Raw genomic sequence first — 19,604 nt, forward strand, 5'->3', positions numbered from 1 at the left:
TATATTGATGAGAGTTTGGCAATCGGACATATCCCTCCCTCTGAGTCGCCCACTGGGGCCGGGTTCTTTTTTGTTGAGAAAAAAGATGGTGGTCTACGGCCGTGTATTGATTATCGAGAATTAAATAAGATAACGGTAAAAAACTCAGGTCCTCTCCCCTTGATCCCGGATCTCTTAAATCAGGTTTCTGGGGCCCAAGTTTTCTCTAAATTAGATCTCAGAGGGGCTTATAACCTGATTCGGATCCGAGAAGGGGATGAGTGGAAAACCGCATTTAATACACCTTTGGGGCACTTTGAATACCTGGTTATGCCCTTTGGTTTGAGTAATGCCCCAGCGGTTTTTCAAGGGTTTATGAACTCCATCTTTCATGATTACATCGGTGTGTTTATGGTGGTATATCTAGACGATATTTTGATTTTCTCTCCTGATATGGTTTCTCACCAGCAACATCTCCGCCAAGTACTTACCAGGTTGCGCAAAAACCACCTCTTCGCTAAGCTGGAAAAGTGTGTTTTTTGCGTCCAGAAGGTTTCCTTCTTAGGTTATGTTGTGACTCCCTCTGATGTACAGATGGATCCGAGTAAGGTTCAGGCGCTCACGGACTGGGTTCGGCCTACCAATCTTAAGGCCCTACAACGTTTTTTAGGTTTCGCTAACTATTATCGGAACTTTATAAAGAGCTTTTCCGTGATCGCCAAACCCCTCACGGATCTGACCCGTAAGGGTGCTGATCCGAACAATTGGTCCCCTGCCGCTTACTCAGCGTTTGAAACTCTAAAAGCGGCATTCTCGTCAGCCCCGGTTTTGGTTCAACCTGACCTCTCTCTACCGTTTGTTGTGGAGGTTGATGCCTCTGAGGTAGGAGTAGGTGCAGTGTTGTCTCAGGGGTCTTCCACTCTCACCAGACTTAGGCCCTGTGCATATTTCTCTAGAAAATTTTCTTCTTGTGAGAGGAATTATGATATTGGTAATCGAGAGCTCCTTGCCATTAAGTGGGCATTTGAAGTCTGGCGACACTTTTTGGAGGGAGCTCTTCATCCGATAACTGTGCTCACGGATCATAAGAACTTAGTATATTTGGATACTGCTAAGCGCTTGAACTCACGTCAGGCTAGGTGGGCCTTGTTTTTCTCTCGCTTTAATTTTGTGGTCACCTACCGACCTGGGTCAAAAAATGTGAAGGCTGATGCCTTGTCCCGTAGCTTCGGGACTCCTGAGCTTCCAGAGGCTGCTGACAGTAATATTTTGTCTCCAGGGGTTGTGCTGGCAGCTGTCTCCTCCCACCTCTCCTCTCAAATTTTAGCAGGACAAAGATCTGCACCTAAAGACCTTCCGGAAGGCAAATTATTTGTTCCTCCTTCTTGTCGTTTGAGAGTGTTGGAGGAGACGCATTGCTCGGTATTGGCTGGTCATCCGGGAATGCGGAGTACCTTGGATCTCTTAAAAAGAAGTTACTGGTGGCCTCACATGACTAAGGATGTGCACGCATTTGTCCAAGCCTGTCAGGTCTGTGCGCGAGGAAAGACTCCCAGGAGACGTCCTGAGGGGCCTCTTCTTCCGCTTCCAGTTCCCACCAGGCCATGGTCTAACGTGTCTATGGACTTCGTCACTGATCTGCCAGCATCTCAAGGCTGTTCAGTGGTTTGGGTGGTAGTGGACCGTTTCTCTAAAATGGGACACTTTGTTCCATTAAAAAAGTTGCCTTCAGCTGAAGAATTGGCTGAATTGTTTATACAGAATATTGTACGCCTCCATGGTATACCAGATGATATTGTGTCAGATAGGGGCGTACAATTTGTTTCCAAATTTTGGCGAGCATTTTGTTCTAGACTGGAAGTTAATTTGTCGTTCTCGTCGGCGTTTCACCCTGAGTCTAATGGTCAGTCTGAGAGAATGAATCAGGAGATGATTCAATATCTGCGACTCTTTGTCTCGGACAGTCAGGACCAGTGGGTGAAATTCCTTCCGTTGGCAGAATTTGCTATTAATAACCACTGTAGTTCGTCCACACAGGTATCTCCGTTTTCCATAGCGTCCCCCATGACGGCCCCAACTGGAGGATGACCCTTGACCTCTGTAGGGACAGGAAGCAGAGAGGTTAAATACCCCACCCCGGCATCCGAACACCAGTGGCTTCCTGTCCCTACACAGGGCAGGTAGTAGAGAGAAGTCTCTCCTCATCCCCAGTAGTTGGGACGGTGAGGGGGGACCAAAGTGGCGCAGGGAATCGTCCCTTACCCTAAGGCGGTCTCGGCCTCGATCGGACTTCGGTCCTTTCCTCTGCCACAAGCAGAGACGCCATTTTCTCCGGCTCTGCCCGCAGCTCTGCGCAGCTAAGGACACCCGGAGCGTGTCCATCGCGGAAGTCACGTGGACCGGCCGCCGTCCGACTCTGGTGACGACTTCCGCCGGAAATGACGGGACCGGATGTGACGTCACGATGGCGCGACCCGGAAGCAGGAGCGTGGAGCGGTAAAATTCAAAAGCGAGATAGTCATGTTGATCTGAGGTCTAACAGTTGCTCGTATAGCCCTACTCAAGCATCGCTGAGATCGGACGCTATTCTAGGCATTTCCAGCCATTAAGGTCGGTTACATGCTGTATGGTTGCCTCATATGTGTCTAGTCAAAATCCAGGTCTATATACATGTGTGTATTTTTCTTAGGGACCTGTGCAGTATATCCCTCATTGAAGATACCTCAGGTACTTCTTCATTTTGTATTCCACTTGGTTAAAAGCAGAAGTTATCTCACCTTCTGTTAAAATGTTTAGGCTTATTCATACCAGTGGTCCCACAATTGGGAATATGGAGACGCATGGCATGGAGGCTTCGAGTCTGGATCTCTTATCCTTGAACCCTGTAAGTAGGGTTAATTAGGGATAGGGTGGTGGGTCACCCACATATCCCTGTATTTTCACATAGGGTCCGGTTAGGACTAATTACTTCTCCCTCTCCTTGGTAGGAACCCAGGGAAAAGGAGAAGGATAAAGGGAGAGCTAAGGATCAGTCGAGCGCCAAGAGAGTCGCTTCAAGGAAGTGCAATATGTGCTCAGAAAAGCTCCCTGCAGACTACAAAAAACCAGTCTGTAAAACTTGCGTGGATAACCTACTCAGGGAAGAGAGGTCTTCTTTCGTGGATGAGATGCGTAGTTTTATCAGGGATGAAGTTAAAACATCTATAGCTTCATCTATGACAGCCCTTATACCTCAAGAGCCTCCGCATAAAAGGCAACGAGTTATAGAATCCATGTCAGACTCCGCATCGGACTCGGAAGGGACCAAGGAATCTATGGACACGGAGCCAGGACCATCCAATTCAGCATGTAAAATGGAATCTAGATATCTACTAGCTTCAGAAGATCTGGAACCGCTTCTAAAGGCTATGAGGGATACCCTCAAGATTGAGGAGATAGAGGAAACTAAATCCATTCAAGATGAGTTGTTTGGACTCCTTAAAGTTAAGAAGAGGCGAGTGTTTCCTATAAATAACACTCTTAAGGAGCTGATTCTTGAAGAATGGAGAGAACCGGAAAGTAGAATCTCCATTTCTAGAGAGTTTAAGAACCGTCTCTCCTTTGATGAGACAGAAGCAAAAATTTGGAACTCTACCCCCAAAGTTGATATTCAAGTCACCAAAATGACTAAAAAGACGGATCTTCCATTCGAGGATGCAATTCAGCTAAGAGATCCTCTGGATAGGAAGGCGGACAGCCTTCTAAAAAAGACATGGGAGTGTGCCATGTTGAATCTAAAATCTAATATTACTACGACATCTATGGCGCGCACTCTGTTCCATTGGATTACAGAATTGGAAGGTCACGTTAGAGACGGCACTCCAAGAGAAATGTTATTGGGCACATTCTCCACCTTAAAAGCAGCTACAGCCTTCATTGCAGATGCCTCAGCGGAAGGAGTAAGAATAAGTGCCAAGGAAGGGGCACTGTCAAATTCAGTTAGGAGATCACTCTGGCTTCGCCAATGGTCCGGTGATTTCAGGTCAAAATCAAAGTTATGTGGAATTCCATTCGAGGGGGAATATCTTTTTGGTTCAGAACTCGACACGCTTTTGGAGAAGGCGGCGGACAGAAAGAAGGGGTTCCCGGAGTCCAGAAGTAACCCCAGGAAACAGCCCTTTCGGGACTCTAAGGACAGGAAACAGCCCTTTAGAGGGAAAGGCAAGCAAGGAAGATGGAGCTACCCTAAAGGAGGGAAAGGAAGAGGCTTCCTACTCAGTGCCAGCAACTCTACCACGGCTTATAGAAAGCAATGACGCCAGGGTGGGGGGAAGACTATTAAAATTCCACTCTCAATGGACTCAGATAACATCAAACCCCTGGATACTAAGTATTCTTCGGGAAGGTTACCATTTGGAATTAACCTCTCTTCCTCCCAGAAAATTTGTTCTGACCGAGCAGCCCTCGGAAAATCTCTCAAACTCATTATGGTTGGAGATACAAAAACTAATTCGACTGGACGTCATCATCCCTGTAGCTCAAAAACAGTTAAGAGAGGGACACTACTCTCCCCTCTTCTTAATAAAAAAACCGAACGGTGCCTTCAGAATGATTTGCAATCTGAAAAAATTAAACAGCTATATACTCTATCGAAAATTCAAGATGGAGACCGTGAGCTCGGCAGTCGTTCTGATACAACAAGGAGCGTTTATGTGTACAATAGACCTGAGAGATGCATATTACCATGTGCCGATACATCCAAAATCTCAGAAGTTCCTCAGATTTGCAGTTCGATCGCCTTGGGGGGAAGAAGTCCACTACCAGTACAAGGCACTGCCCTTTGGGATTTCTTCAGCCCCAAGGACATTCACAAAGATCATGGTCGAGGTAATAGCTTACCTGAGGCAGAAAGGGATACTAGTCATCCCCTACCTGGACGATCTGCTAGTGGTGGCCAGTTCAGAAAAGGAGCTAATACACCACCGAGATGTTACAAGGACAATCCTACAACAGTTAGGATGGATGATAAATTGGGAGAAATCCAGACTAGTCCCAAATACGAAAGTCGTGTTTCTAGGAACTTTGTTGGATTCGATCCAGCAGATGTCCTTTTTGCCACCAGAAAAAGTAGCAAGACTGAAACAACAGATTATGACGTTTCAAAAAAGAAATCATTGTACAATAAGGGAGGCCATGAGGATACTAGGACTTATGACATCCTCCATTCAAAGCGTACAGGGGAGTCAAAGTCACACCAGAGCCCTTCAAAACTGGGTTTTGACCTCCTGGGACAAAAATCCCCAACACTTGAATCAGAAAGTTCGGATATCGAGTGCAGTCAAGCAATCCCTGGAGTGGTGGACAAATACTTCAAACCTGGGAAGAGGAGTGTCATGGCATCCCTGGCCAGTGATAAACATCCAGACGGACGCAAGTCAGTCAGGTTGGGGAGCAGACATAGCAGGGCGACCCATTCAGGGGCTATGGCCATCGTCAGTCAGATCCCGTTCCTCGAACTTTCGAGAATTAAGAGCTGTCCTGGAGACCTTGAGAGCCAGCGCTCAGAGCCTGAAGGACAGACATATAAGAATTTACTCAGACAACACCACCACAGTGGCGTATCTCCGTCATCAAGGGGGTACCAGGAATCCAGATCTCCTCAGTCTCTCAGACAGAATATTTGCTTGGGCAGAAGCCAACATCTGCTCTCTCTCGGCCACCCATCTAAAGGGGGAAAAGAACTTAATAGCAGACTATCTAAGTCGTCAGACTATAGACCACAACGAGTGGTGCTTGAACGAAGACATCTTTCTACATCTCACACAAAAATGGGGACAACCAGTGACAGATCTCTTTGCCTCCAGCAAGAATACAAAGGTTCCCCATTTCTTCTCTCTGGAACCAAATACTCCGTCTTGCCAGAGGGATGCCTTCAGTCAGACTTGGAGCGGTCCTCTAATGTACGCTTTTCCTCCTATACCTCTCATAGCGAGAGTGGTCCAAAAGATCAGAGAAGACCAAGCGAAGGTTATTCTCGTGGTTCCCTGGTGGCCAAAGAGGAACTGGTTTCCGTGGCTAGGGAAGATGGCATTAGAAGAACCTGTCATGCTGGAACCAGTAAACAATCTGTTATTCCAGGGTCCAGTTTACCATCCAAACCCACAGGCTCTCCAGCTCTCGGCGTGGATCCTGAAAGGAAGTTGCTGATTGCCAAAGGACTGTCAAACAAGGTAATTTCTACACTTAAAGCAAGCCGCAAACCAGTCACCCACAAAATCTACGCAAGGATATGGGGAAAATTTGTATCCTTTTGTGGCAGGACTCCTCCTAACCAACTATCCCCTAATATTTCACAGGTGCTAGACTTCCTGCAGGCAGGATTCGACAAGGGCCTTAAGACGAGTTCCTTAAAGGTCCAGATTTCAGCCCTCAGCGCCTTTTTTGACACCTCATTAGCAGAAAACAGATGGATCCAAAGGTTTGTCAAAGCTACTGCTAGGCTAAGGCCACATATTAAGCAAAATATCCCAAATTGGGATCTTTCATTAGTGCTAGACTACCTCACAAAAAGGCCGTTTGAACCTCTCGAGACGGTTAAACTCAGAGAATTGACGCTGAAAATTTCCTTTCTCATAGCCATAACAACAGCTAGGCGTGTAGGGGAAATCCAGAACTTATCAATTAAAGAACCATATCTTAGACTATGTGAGGATAAAATTGTGCTAATGTTAGATAAAACCTTCACACCTAAAGTAGTATCTTCTTTTCATCGTAATCAAGAGATTGTTCTACCTTCCTTCTGCCAGAACCCAAAGCATGCCAAAGAGCAGGAGTGGCATACACTGGATGTCAGAAGATACCTGCTACATTATCTCGAAGAGACCAAATCCTGGAGAAAGGACGACAACATTCTCCTACAATTTAGAGGAAAAAACAAAGGCAGAAAAGCTTCAAAAGCATCCATCGCCAGATGGATCAGAACGGTCATCAAAGAAGCTTATGACGCCAACAACCTGGACATCTCAGGGACTATTAGGGCCCACTCGACCAGAGGGGTGGCAGCCTCCTGGGCGGAGAAACGTGGGGCCTCACTAGAGGACATATGTAGAGCAGCTACCTGGTCTACTCACCTGACTTTTGCTAAACACTATAGGCTAGATGTCCAAAGTGCTAGAGACCAAACCTTCGGAAGGATGGTCTTACAAGCTGTTGTCCCCCCCTAATTATTTAATCTGGTACATCTCCAGTTGGGGCCGTCATGGGGGACGCTATGGAAAAAGAGAATTATTCTCACCGTTAATTCGGTTTCCATTAGTCCACCATGACGGCCCATATATATTTCCCACCCTGTATTTTGATTAAGTTAAATTGCCTATTTGTTATGTGTGAATTGATAACATACAATAAATGGGTTGCATCCAAGGCCGGTGTAGTTATTTGGTAGCCACTGGTGTTCGGATGCCGGGGTGGGGTATTTAACCTCTCTGCTTCCTGTCCCTACAGAGGTCAAGGGTCATCCTCCAGTTGGGGCCGTCATGGTGGACTAATGGAAACCGAATTAACGGTGAGAATAATTCTCTTTTTTCTGCAATTATGGTTTTCATCCACGTTTCTCTTTTTCATCTGTGCCTGTCTCTAATATTCCTCGAGCGGAAGCTATTACATCCAAGTTGCGCTCACTCTGGTCACAAGTTCGGGAGAATATTCAGAGGGCACAAAATTCTATGGTCCAACAAACTGAAAAAAGGCGCACTAAATCTGATACGTTTGTGGTGGGGGATAAAGTGTGGTTATCAACAAAAAACCTTAAATTGAAGGTCCCCTCTTTGAAGTTTGCGCCCAGGTTTGTGGGTCCGTTTGTTGTTACTCATATTGTTAACCCGGTTTCCTTCAAGATTACACTTCCAGCAGGGTGGCGGGTCCATAACACCTTCCATAAGAGTCTTCTGAAGCGCTATGTTGAGCCTGTTTTGCCTCTTTCTGACCCTCCTTCTCCATCTATTGTGGAGGGGAATCTGGAATTTGAGGTGGAAAAGGTGGTGAATTCCAGATGGGTAGGTAACTCCCTGCAGTACCTGGTCCATTGGAAAGGTTTTGGTCCTGAGGATAGGTCTTGGGTTCCGGCTAGAGATGTTCATGCTCCACGGTTACTCAGGTTATTTCATCAGACCTACCCTCAGAAGCCATCTTTAAGATCTAGGGGTCCGAAGGCCCCCCGTCAGGGGGGGGGTACTGTCAGGTTCGCTAGGGAGATTGCTGGGACTTCTGGTTCTTCTGGTGGTACCAGCAGCGTTCTCCGAACCCCGGCGCGTATCCGCGCAAACTCCACCTCTCGTCCTGGGCAGCGGCTGCTAAGATCTCGCGCTGTCTAGGAGTTGCTGGGACTTTGAACCTCTGCTTGGTGCCTGGTTGTTTCTGCACCATGAGGGGTTAATTCCCAGATGCTGTCCAGCACCTATCAGGTTCTGGAGGTGGAGTTCTGGCTGCATAAATTGCAGCTTCACTAGTCACCAGTGCCAGTGTTTGAAAATCCCTTTCTCCACTCGCTGCTCTAGGTTGTATTGCTCAGTATCTTTATCTGTATTGTTGTTACCTCGGCTAGTTTTGACTTTGACTCTTTGCTTACTGATTTTGCTATTGACGTACCCTCTCGTTGTGATTCCGGCTTGTTTACCATTCTTTTGTGTTTTATGTTGTCAGTCTGTTTGTGTTTTCCTTCCCACACTTATTCCAGCGTATCTCGAAGTCTTCAAGTAGTCGCCCCACGGTCTAGCGTGGGGGGGCTATAGGAAGGGACAGAGGTTGGGGCAAGCTCAGGGCTCACTATCCCCTGTCTTTTGTGTACCAATCTTAACAGGTACAAGGTGTATATACACTTTCATTTGGCTTATGACATTGTACTAACACACTGACACATAGAGACGCGACAGATCAGAGATGCATGAGATTTACATAGAGGCTGACAGCTCTGCCTCCCCCTTCCCTTGGATCACTTATCTCCTTGTAGCCTGGCAGGATGTGATAGTCTCTGAGCTCCGTACAGGGTTCTTGGCTACAGCCACACACCAGAGACAGAAATCTCATCTGCATGATCACATCCAAGATGGCGGCCACCCGACCTTAAGTCAAAAGTTACTGGGTCATGTCTTGGGGCAACTGAAATTGTGCACAGCAGGACTGATAGAGGCTGGTTGGAATTATATCTGTGAAATGCTGTATTTTTGTTAATAACAGTGAATTAGAGAATGTGTTATTTTGTTATCCTGAGTACATTTAAGAAACTAGTCTTCGTGGGAATACCCCTTTCAGTCCCCTGGAAAATGGCAATGAAGTCACTTGATCCAAGAGGCAACAAGTTGGTTGAAGTATACATTTTTCTTTTTACTGTCTAGGCCCCTACAGGACTTCCAGATTCCCAGTTCCCACATGTGTACAATGGCAGCGGATGAGTCTACCCTCACACTTGACTGCTGTGGGATACATTATTTATGCAGTTACTGAAGCCATCATTCTTATGAAGAGTAAAGTGCCAGGGAGGAAGTGCCACGCTGGTACCAGCAGGTCTGCTAGTTCTAGTTACTGCATTGCCAACCTCTGAAAGCAGTCTTTTTTAACACTCTGTAATGAGAGATGTGATTTATTGGTAATCTTACCACAGCACAGGAACAGGAAATAGTTCAAAGATAACAGAAAAAGAGATAAAGATTTAAAGAATATAGATGTGATAAGAAATGTAGGTCACAGCGTTTCGCTATAGTCTAATCTGTTATATTAAGAATACAATGTTGAGGATATTTGAGAAATGCTATAAAGGAAAAGTGTGGATAGAGAAACCTTGTAACCAAATGATCTCAGGGATTGATTTTATTTAACAAGTAGCTGTCTTAAGATACAACCTAAGGCTGCATTCACACCGCTGTATGGGGGACGTATAAACGGCAGATGTATAAATGACGTCTAAACGTCCCCCATATACGGCAATGGGCGCACAGCGCCGTTTGAGAGCAGTGCCCCATGTTTCCCTATGTGCCGACGTGTGCCCCCTGTACTACGGTATGGTGGGCACACGTTAGTGTAGCCTTATTATCTTTCTTAAAGATCATGATTGACTGCTACTTAAAGAACCTATCGCCAGAATTTGACCACCCTGACTAACAATGCCTGCTGATAAAGGGTTACAAGTCCTCCTTGTATCACCTAAAATTAGCTGCCAGAGAAACACTGTACCTTAATGGAAACCTAGCACCACGGATCTACCTATAAAGGTAGATCCAGTGGTAGATGAATCTAATGTATGTAAGGATAGCCCTTTTTTAGGCCTTAACCTTTAGTCCCCTGTATGATTTGTAATCTTTAATTGTCATAATATGCAAATTTACCAAAGAGGCTACTGGGCCGGGGAGTTCCCGGAGTTGTTGAGACTACATAGTGTGGCTACTCTACGCCCCAGTAGCCTCTTTGATCCTCCTACACATACATCTTCAGCACTCATCCGCAAAGCCGCAGTTCTGTGCATCTGCGGAACGCAGGCCGGCAACTGCGTGTTTGTATGATGGCCGGCAAAGTTATTGTTTGTATGATGAAAAATAATACAATTTTACAATATACTTTGTTTCGATTCCTCATAGTTTTTTGGCTCTTGCTGTCATTTTATAGAAAGCTTCTATGTTTACTTCCGATAGACATATATCTGACCATGGGCACACAGGTGTGCGGCTCGCTAGTATAATAGAGAGTAATCAGAGCTGTGTGTTATAACAAGCCGTGCACCTGTGTGACCAGATCTCTGTCCACTGGAACTGGAAACACAGAAGTTTTCTATAAAAGGACAACAAGCAGAGTTCTAAGAAACTGTTAGTAATTGATACAGAAAGTATATTGGAAAATTGTATAACTTTTTATAATACAAGCAATAACATTAATTTGCTGAAATGGGAATACCCCTTTAAGTATGCACTTCTCAAGAGAATGATGTAATCACTGTATTGTGCCTGACAGGCAGAAATAATCAATCACTGCACCATCCCCAGCTCAGGTTGATTAGTTCTTTCTGGACAGTTCAGGAAGCTCTGTGCCAATGTGCAAGCTGAAGGCAATCCAGCTTTCCCAAGATCCTGAATGTTAAATTAGTTTTTTCAGCAAAAGCACTCGGCTTAGGGATTAAACAAGATATGTTTCTGCATCAGTGTAGCTACAGCATTCTCAAGGTATGTTTGGTTCATAATGCATGACATCAAGTGGTAGATCTCCTATAAAGAGTGGTTATTAGGATATCCTTAGAGACCCCTGCTGCCAAAATCAGCAAGTATCTCCTGTAGATGTTTTAGCTCCTGATGTATGTTTAGCAGTGACATGATAATATCATTTTGAGGTGCTGGCATTGTAAATACATTAGTTCATAACAGACCTTTCTCTAGTTTAATCTTATGGGTCCAGTTAGACATACAATGGAAGATAATTCAATGTCTGTGACATTTCAAACCATTGTTTTTGAACATTGAGGATGGCTACATGCACACCTAGGGGGGAGTTATTGTGCGCTGGCGCGGTAGATACATCAACATGCATAGACCTCTTCATGTATCTGTCAGACGTCCTTGTCACCCAGCAAAACTATGCCTTTTGGACGCATCACACTCGCTCTTGTGTAAGGGGCCTAATAGATGGCCTATATTGCCCTTTAGAACACCTGCACATTTCTTGTAGTGTGAATATTAACACTTTTTTCCTTTTTATTAGCCATACGGGATGATGTGAATGAAACTGCAAAGCCCCAGTTGTAATTCATCTAACAGCGGCCCAACCACCTACAATATATGCCATGACAAAGCATCCTATAAAGGAAGATCATCAGTACTGTTTCACCAGCAGACCATCTATCCGTCCATATGTATGCACCACGCCAAGTGATTTTCTGGAAGAGAGAAATTACTTGGCTGAAACAATATTCCCTCAGCTTGACCACTTCTGCTTTACAAGGGGAACATCATTCAAACCTGTAGATCTCAGGTGGCAAATAGAGAACAGATCCAAGCATGTGGACTTCAAGTCTCATGTACATCATCATATCAGATATGAGCAGCTAAAGTTGTCCTTGGATTATATAAGCAGTTCATCTCCCTTCTTTATCTGTATACTGGGTCATACTTATGGGGAGTGTGTGCAAGAGAGTCAGATCCAACTATCTTCTGGTTCTGCAGATGATGCTGGACTATCTGAAGCAGAGAAGAACCTGCTTGTAGCAGGCAATGGAGGCTACCCCTGGGTCCTCGAGAGCAGAAACAAGACATGTAGCTTTACAGAACTTGAGGTCACTCAGGCTTTACTTTCACAGGATAGCCAGTCTCAATACTTCTACTTTAGAGACTACCAATACATAGAAGAGAAGTTACAGCAAGCTCAAGAGAAAGACAGGTGGAGTATTTTGTCATCATTTGCCAGTGAAAATGAAGTGGAAGAACTGAAGATATGGGAACTTAAAGTCAGCATTGTGGACAAAGGCTTACCTGTGAGGTTTTTCAAGACAAAGGAAGAACTCGGGACCTTGGTTCTCAAAGATTGGTGGAATGTCATTGAGAAACTGTACCCACTAAGAACCACACCTGTAAATATAGGTCAGTTCATTCTTATTCCTTAAAGGGTTATTTAATCTTAAATATCACCCCCTCCCCTTATTTTGCAATTTTAGTCAGTTTTATTGCTGTTTTGTGGTCCTAACACTCCCCAGACAGGTCAGTGTAAGAATCCAGAGTGTGGGCCGGAACTCTCTGAGCAGACACTTCATGATTCCTCTGTGCTATGAGATGCTGTGTGCTGACAATGTGCTTAGATTATCAGGGTACAGGGTTTATCTACACTTTCATTTACCATTTAAACATTCTACTAGTATCTGACACATAGAAAAAGAGAGATTAAACAGAGCAGAGATGAGGTGAATATAAAACACAATGACCCAGATGTATTTAATGCCCTGCACCAGTTTTCAGTCTGACTTTGCACTTGTATTTAAGAAGTGTATATGTGTCGCGGCTGCACTATTCTGCACTCATGTGCACAGTCAGACCATGCAACACATTTATCATGCAATGTCCGACAGAATTGTGTCGCAAGCCCTATGTTAAAGGTGTGCAAAAAAAGCTGGTGAACTCTGTCTGAGCAGTGCAGGGGGCGCCAGATTCATGAATCTGTTACACACTGCACACTCTCCAGGCAAAGTTCACATAGTGATGCTGGAGATGGATAAATGCACTAACACATCCCTTTAAAGTTAATAATATACTCGTAAATAGGTAAACACATAAGAAAGTTTAAAATATAAATGTAACCAATCTGGGTCACTAAAAATGTGCTCTACACCAATATTTTTACAATATAAAATGATAAAACCTTATAGGGCAAAAATGTGATCAGACATTTGTCTCAGTCCCGATCCACTTTCCACAGACAGATCACATAAAAATCACAAGACTGTCCTCCATTAAAGTTTTTTCATGGCGTTGATGGTATCACAATTGATAGGATAGATCTTGTCCTATATCAAAAATTGTGCCCCTTGTTATCAAACCAGAGGGATTGCTCATAAAAACATGCTCTGTATACTGTTGTAGGTATTATTAATGCCTGGGTCCAGGCCAATCTCCTTACAATTGGACATTGTCGTTCCACTCTCAAATAAATGTCCCTATTGGGAATTCATGTACATCTATATAGTCACGTGTGGTTCCATATACACAGTCCAAATCTGGAAAATAGAAGCCTTCTCAACTCATCTTTTTCTCCAGTTGAAGTGTATTATACTCAGACTACAATGTACTACAGTATATAACGTGGGAATACCCCTTTAAGCAAATAATATGTAAAAGTAGTGAGGTGCACAATAAATGCCCTTTAATCACTAATGTTTCATCAAACTTTGTATAAGTAAATAGTATGAATGAATTGAATGATTATCAGAGGATAATGCTTCTCTCTCTGAAGTTAAACTTCTGCTCTAGAGGGAAGGATATGGAGAGAAGTGAGCAGACGCTAGAGGAAATACTAAGCTTCTGTCTCACCCCATATGCTTTAGTCACATATTTAAACATCATTGCTTCCCTATAATGACCTTGATGATATGGCTGAAGCATTTGAATGAGAGTTATTTTTTAAAAGAGGTTTACAAATTACCCCTGACATTAACCCTTAGGGCAGGGAAGAGACAGAAAAGTGATGTTCTGTTATTAGTGGTCACGGTGAATGAGAAGAGAAATGTGCGGACACAATTATTGATAATACTAATAATATGGTGGAGGTAAGTGCGATGCTGATGTTCCATATGGGGATTGGATAATTTAGGTGCTCACAGCCTCCATGCGGGATACATTAGCCACATCTTACTCGTAGCTGTGATGAGGGTGGTGAGCAATTAACCCTTAAAAGGAGGGTTGTTTTTTTTTCAGATGCAGTTTTTAATATGCACATTCCTCAACATTTTCAACTTCCTTTCTACTGTACTTTTCTGTGATGTATTAGTGTGTTTATCCCACAAAAAAATTACTTACAATGCATTCTAGTACACACTTAGGGCTCCCATAGACCACAGTGTAGTAGAATCAGAGTGAGAAATGACGCAAGGAGTCATGATTACAATTCACCACTGCTTTAGACATAATGGTTAGCAAATATAATAATTTCATGTCTATTAAATGGCACTTCAGCACAAGATAGGGATTGTTGGTCTTTTATTTTAATCGAGAAGCAGAGTTTGCATATTATGATAAGATTTTCCATGCTGTAACCTGAATTTATTTGTCTACCAGAGAGATAACGCTCATTGCTATTTGTGTATTTAAGGTCATGAGCACAACCTTGCACAAGCATATCACCGAGCATACGCTGAAAGCCTCTGCAAAGATTTTGTGGCCTCACAAGGGCTGGACAAGCTCTTCACAGTCTTGGATACATTTGCTTGTGGACACCAGCAAAATGAACATTCAGACATTCTTAATGTGGCATCGAGGTATGAGATCTAACACTAAACCAGGCCTTCATCTTATTGATATTTCATCTGCTCTATTGTTCAATGCTTACATGTATTGGAAACCTTATTATATATCTGTAAAAGACTGGTCTTATACATTCAGCTGGCCGCTATCAGACCAGATCCCCAACATAGACATGCACATTACCAAGCGTCCAAGTGCCCTAAATGGGGAAGGGAAGGACAGATTCCCCCATCAACCAATATTTACTTTCTCCTTAATTTGACATGGTCATTTTCTACAAATACTGTAAACATTCTCCTGCTTTCTAACCCTACCTACAGACTGCAAACTGAGAAATGCATTCTGCTACTACATGGAGCAAGAGGCTGCGGAAAATCTACTGCAGTTGCAAAGTGGCTTCACCTTTTTAAGAGACACAACCCCAAAGCTTCTGTAATCTCTTATTTTGTGGGAAGCAGTGGACGAAGGGAAGACATCATGTGTTTTATGCGCTACTGCATCACTCTGCTTCAGTGCGACTACTTTGGTAACTATTATGACAAGTCATTTTACAAAGTTTACATTTAGATTTATTTCATTTTGATTTAATTGGTAATAAATAATTATGAAAATAACATTTAAGGGTACAGTCAGACCGCCAGGTTCTTGCCTGCCCGGATCCTGGGGGAGCACATAGCCGGGAGGTGGAGCGCTCTTCACCCATCCTCACTTCATAGGCAGATGAACTGCTAAGCTTCAAATATGCCAAAGTATAGGACATGTCCTATGCCCGACTCGGTGACTGGTAGCCTTACAAAATCAGGAGACCAGATCATGACCCCCATAACGGCCATGGGAATAAGAAAAGATTCCTGTTTATTCTTTAGATCTTTATTTAACCCTAAGCTTAGTTTTCCCTTGAGAACATGACATGGGGAATGAGGAGTGGAATTGATGATATGCTGAGAGGAGGCTGCTGGACTATAGCATGAGTAATACGCCCAGTCCAACTCGCTGGATTCTCTGCCAGGGTACCTTTTAAAAAAGGGTGCCCTTAGGTTCCCATAGAGCCCTTATGGCCTATCTAAGGCTAATTTATTTTCAAACAAAGGTGACAGGTTCCCTTTAAGGTTATTTTATATACAACCCCCTTATAGGTATTTTATATAAAGCCCCCCCCCCCCTCAACCCCTTGGTTTCCTTATGTACAGCCATTTGTGCCCCCCCCCCCCTCCCCATGGAATGCCCAGTGCTGGCGTCAGCCCTGCCAAAGAGAAGTGCTCTGACACAAGTCACATCCACATTTTCTTATTTTACCTTTTCATTGTAAATGCTTATGAACATGCAGTTATTGTCTGCCTCTTTGTTCTGCAGATATCCAGATGGATGAATTGTATTCCGGTGAGAACATGAATGACTGGTGGGAATTCCCGCTGCTTGTGGAGGCTTTCCTGGCATCTGTTGCTCTGAAGCCATGTGTCCTTGTTCTGGATGGGGCGGATGAACTATCTGGAATTCATGGTGTAAATGCACAGCAGGTATATAACTATCTACTGTTACATGTAGGTTACATGAAAGGACTTCTTATCACAATATTCAATATGTGCTGCTAGTCATCACATTACCATTCCCGTGTAACATAACAAACCTGGGAAAAAATAAAATGTAAATAATAGCTAGACAATTAAAGAAGATTGGGCAGATTTGAGAATTGTATAGTTTGGATCATGGAACAGAGGGCGCATTTGATCATTAGGGATATCCCCTCCTCTACATAACTGTAGATGATATAACATCTTGTTATGCTGATATACTATTATAAAGTCAACATCCAAACTGACTGTTAACGGACTGTCACAGTTTGCTTTACATTAGTTGGTATTGAAGGAAACAAACTTTTACAGAGTAGCTTTATGACATATGTCAATTCAGATTTTCAGGTTAAATTACTCCTCAAAATGGACACATGAGATGAAATCTATCATCAAAATCCATCATGATAAACCAGGGGCACTTAATAAGAAATCCAGGCATCATGACTGGTGACTGATCTTCTTATATTTGTTATCCATGACCTTCTTCCTTCTAAAATCAACCTGTATACTTCTGCTAATGATCCAGGAGGTCTCAGGGAGAATGGGACTACCAGAGCACCTCCGTACTGCATCTTCACAGGCTTTTACACTGTGCAGAACAGTTCCTCCTCCCACTGTGTGCTGAAACTTCCTCTGCTGCTGTGAGATTACATCAGGCAGAGGGATGGGGAAGTGCATGGGGGAGGAGGAAACAGTGTAACTGCCTGTGAAGATCTAGAACAGAGGTGCTCTGGTGAGGCGTTACCTTCTGGCTCATGATCATAATACTAAAAGTTGATTTAAGAAGGAATGAGGCCATGGCTAACAAATATAAGAAAAGTACCATAGTCACAATGCCTTGAACTACGAGTAAGTGTTCCTGGTTTATCCATACTTGATTTAGATTCTCTTTTAAAGCGTAAAGTAGAGTTCATAATGACAAAGGAGTTTCTCCAAAAGACGCATTACCAGGTGAGGCAACAGGGTCATACTGTTACTCCCTGTGTGGGAATTAGATGGGTATTGTTAATTACATTGCTAACCTATTTTTTCCCCTCGTTTATATGAATTTTATTATTTCCAACTGGTATATGGTAATGAAAGATGGACGTGTATTTGTAGACATAGTTATGTAGAATAACCATATTCTTTACTTGATGCTTTACAGTATGGTATAGGGAAAGGGGGTCCAGATGGTGCATATATATAGGTTGTGCCCTGCAGATACATTTTGTGATGTTTTAGTATTTTATGATGAATATAAATACATTTATAATGTATATTGTGTGACTCCTTTAACCTGTGAAAAACTTTGGTTGGTTGGTTTAGCCTTAGAGGTCATTTGTTATTGTATAATCCTTCTAGCCACAGGGCGTGGAATAAAATACAGGCTGCTGTTTGCAATATATTTAGTTTGGGTTGGTATATTTATCAAGCTTCATTTTGATGGTAGATTTTATTGAAGGTGTAGAAGTTGCCACCCTACAATCTTCATATTAAGTAAAACATAAGGACATACTGCATGAATTAACTACATTTCTTGTGGGTTCCCTTTCTGAAATTATTATATAGTGGTTTTAATGAAGCGATATTGAATTAGGGAGATTATACATCATTTAGTTACAATGTTACATTTTTTAAATTTTTCTTGATATCAGGCAAAAGGATTTCACTGGTTACCCGCCAGATTGCCCAATCATTGCAGAATAATCATGACAACCAGAACTTCTCACCTGTCCTATAAAGGTCTAATGTCACGTTCAGATGTCCAGATAGAAGAGCTGAAAATCATATCAGATACAGATGAACGCTTACGCATCTTCCATAAGCACCTAGCAATGCCCAGCAGAAAAGTGCCACCCTGTGTGATGGAGAGCATTGAAAACAAGAAAAGGAAAGTCAGCCCTCTTCAGCTTGCAGTTTTGGCTAGTGAGCTGCGCATCTGCCCAGACATGGACCACTGTATTGACAATCCCATGGAGACTCTGTCCACAGAGCAGCAGTGGTCATTGCTCATAAAGCATTGGGTGAAGCACTTTAGTTGGCCTCGTGAATGTAAAAAGAAGAATTGGGCACCCAAGTCAGTGTTTGGCAGTGACATTCAAAATTCAGGTAAATGAATCAATGAAAAGCTAATAACTAAGCAGTTCGTTTTATTCTTATTGTATATATTTATTAAACATTTTTTCAAAACATAAAAAGGGAAAAAAAAAACAATACAAAAGCAAACCCATTGTATCCATAAGAAATGTTCTTCCCTTTCTGCAATGCCGAGTTGTACCCCCAACAAATAAAAAGGAAAAAGGATAGTTGCCTCCATTTGCAGGAATCCTGTTCTAGCCGACAGTAACCAAAAACGTAGTAGTACTGTAAATAAGGCATCACCCATGATTCCTAGGGAACCCAACCCTGCACCTCAGCAGACTGGCATTTGGCAATACTGTTAGTCCATACCCATTCTATAGTGTAGTTCCCCGAGGCCAGACCCTAGGTGACAATCTATAATGCCGGAATATGTCTCTCTCCATGTTCACTAACCAATCAATTTGGTTTCTTAGCAAGCCATATACATTAGTCGTGCCACTGCCAACTTCCCAAGCTCAGAGGTAGACAGGTTCTCTACATAGCCCATGATGTATAAATAAGGGGTAAGATCAACAGAAACTAAAAATACAGAGTGAGTGGTCATCTCACACCAAAACTACGTGAGGTGGTGGTGTCCCTACCATGTTTCAGGCATCTAGCATCAGAATGAGCTAAAATGTCAAAAAGGAATAGGGGGTGCTAAATACTTTATACAGTAAATAAATGTGTGACAGTCTATTGGTTTCACTAAGTGACAGCTGACGGATCCTTTCAAGGAGTTCCCTGCCACAGTCCATACTCAATGGGGGCTTTGTCTTCCTCCAATTTCTCTTTAATTTTGACTATATGTCTTTCCAGTAAGAGATTTTTTACAACATTGAAATCCAATATTCCCTCTATAAATGCAATGATCTTATTAAGTGATATAGGACTATCCACACAACTAGCAACATTCAACTGAAAGGCATGCTGTATTTGCAAATACCTAAAGAAGTATGAGGGTGGTAAATGCCTCTTGTAGCTG

The 19,604-nt window shown here is 43.1% G+C and overlaps 1 protein-coding gene across 3 annotated transcripts in view; it reads left to right on the forward strand.

The window, feature by feature from the left end:
* The window catches only part of LOC140126663 (tetratricopeptide repeat protein 41-like), a 71,661-nt gene that overhangs the window by 11,515 nt on the left and 40,542 nt on the right, over positions 1-19,604 (forward strand). For 2 of the 3 annotated variants that reach the window (XM_072146371.1, XM_072146370.1), the window contains exons 2-6: positions 11,698-12,572; positions 14,791-14,956; positions 15,263-15,468; positions 16,296-16,459; positions 18,154-18,607. In XM_072146371.1, coding sequence (XP_072002472.1) covers positions 11,780-12,572; positions 14,791-14,956; positions 15,263-15,468; positions 16,296-16,459; positions 18,154-18,607 — 1,783 coding nt within the window. In that variant the 5' untranslated portion in view covers positions 11,698-11,779. Of the gene's footprint in view, positions 1-9,350; positions 9,520-11,697; positions 12,573-14,790; positions 14,957-15,262; positions 15,469-16,295; positions 16,460-18,153; positions 18,608-19,604 lie in introns of all 3 variants that reach the window. The other variant, XM_072146369.1, reaches the window with a different exon arrangement.

Source organism: Engystomops pustulosus, chromosome 4, assembly GCF_040894005.1.
Source record: "Engystomops pustulosus chromosome 4, aEngPut4.maternal, whole genome shotgun sequence".
In the NCBI taxonomy this organism is placed as follows: domain Eukaryota; kingdom Metazoa; phylum Chordata; class Amphibia; order Anura; family Leptodactylidae; genus Engystomops; species Engystomops pustulosus.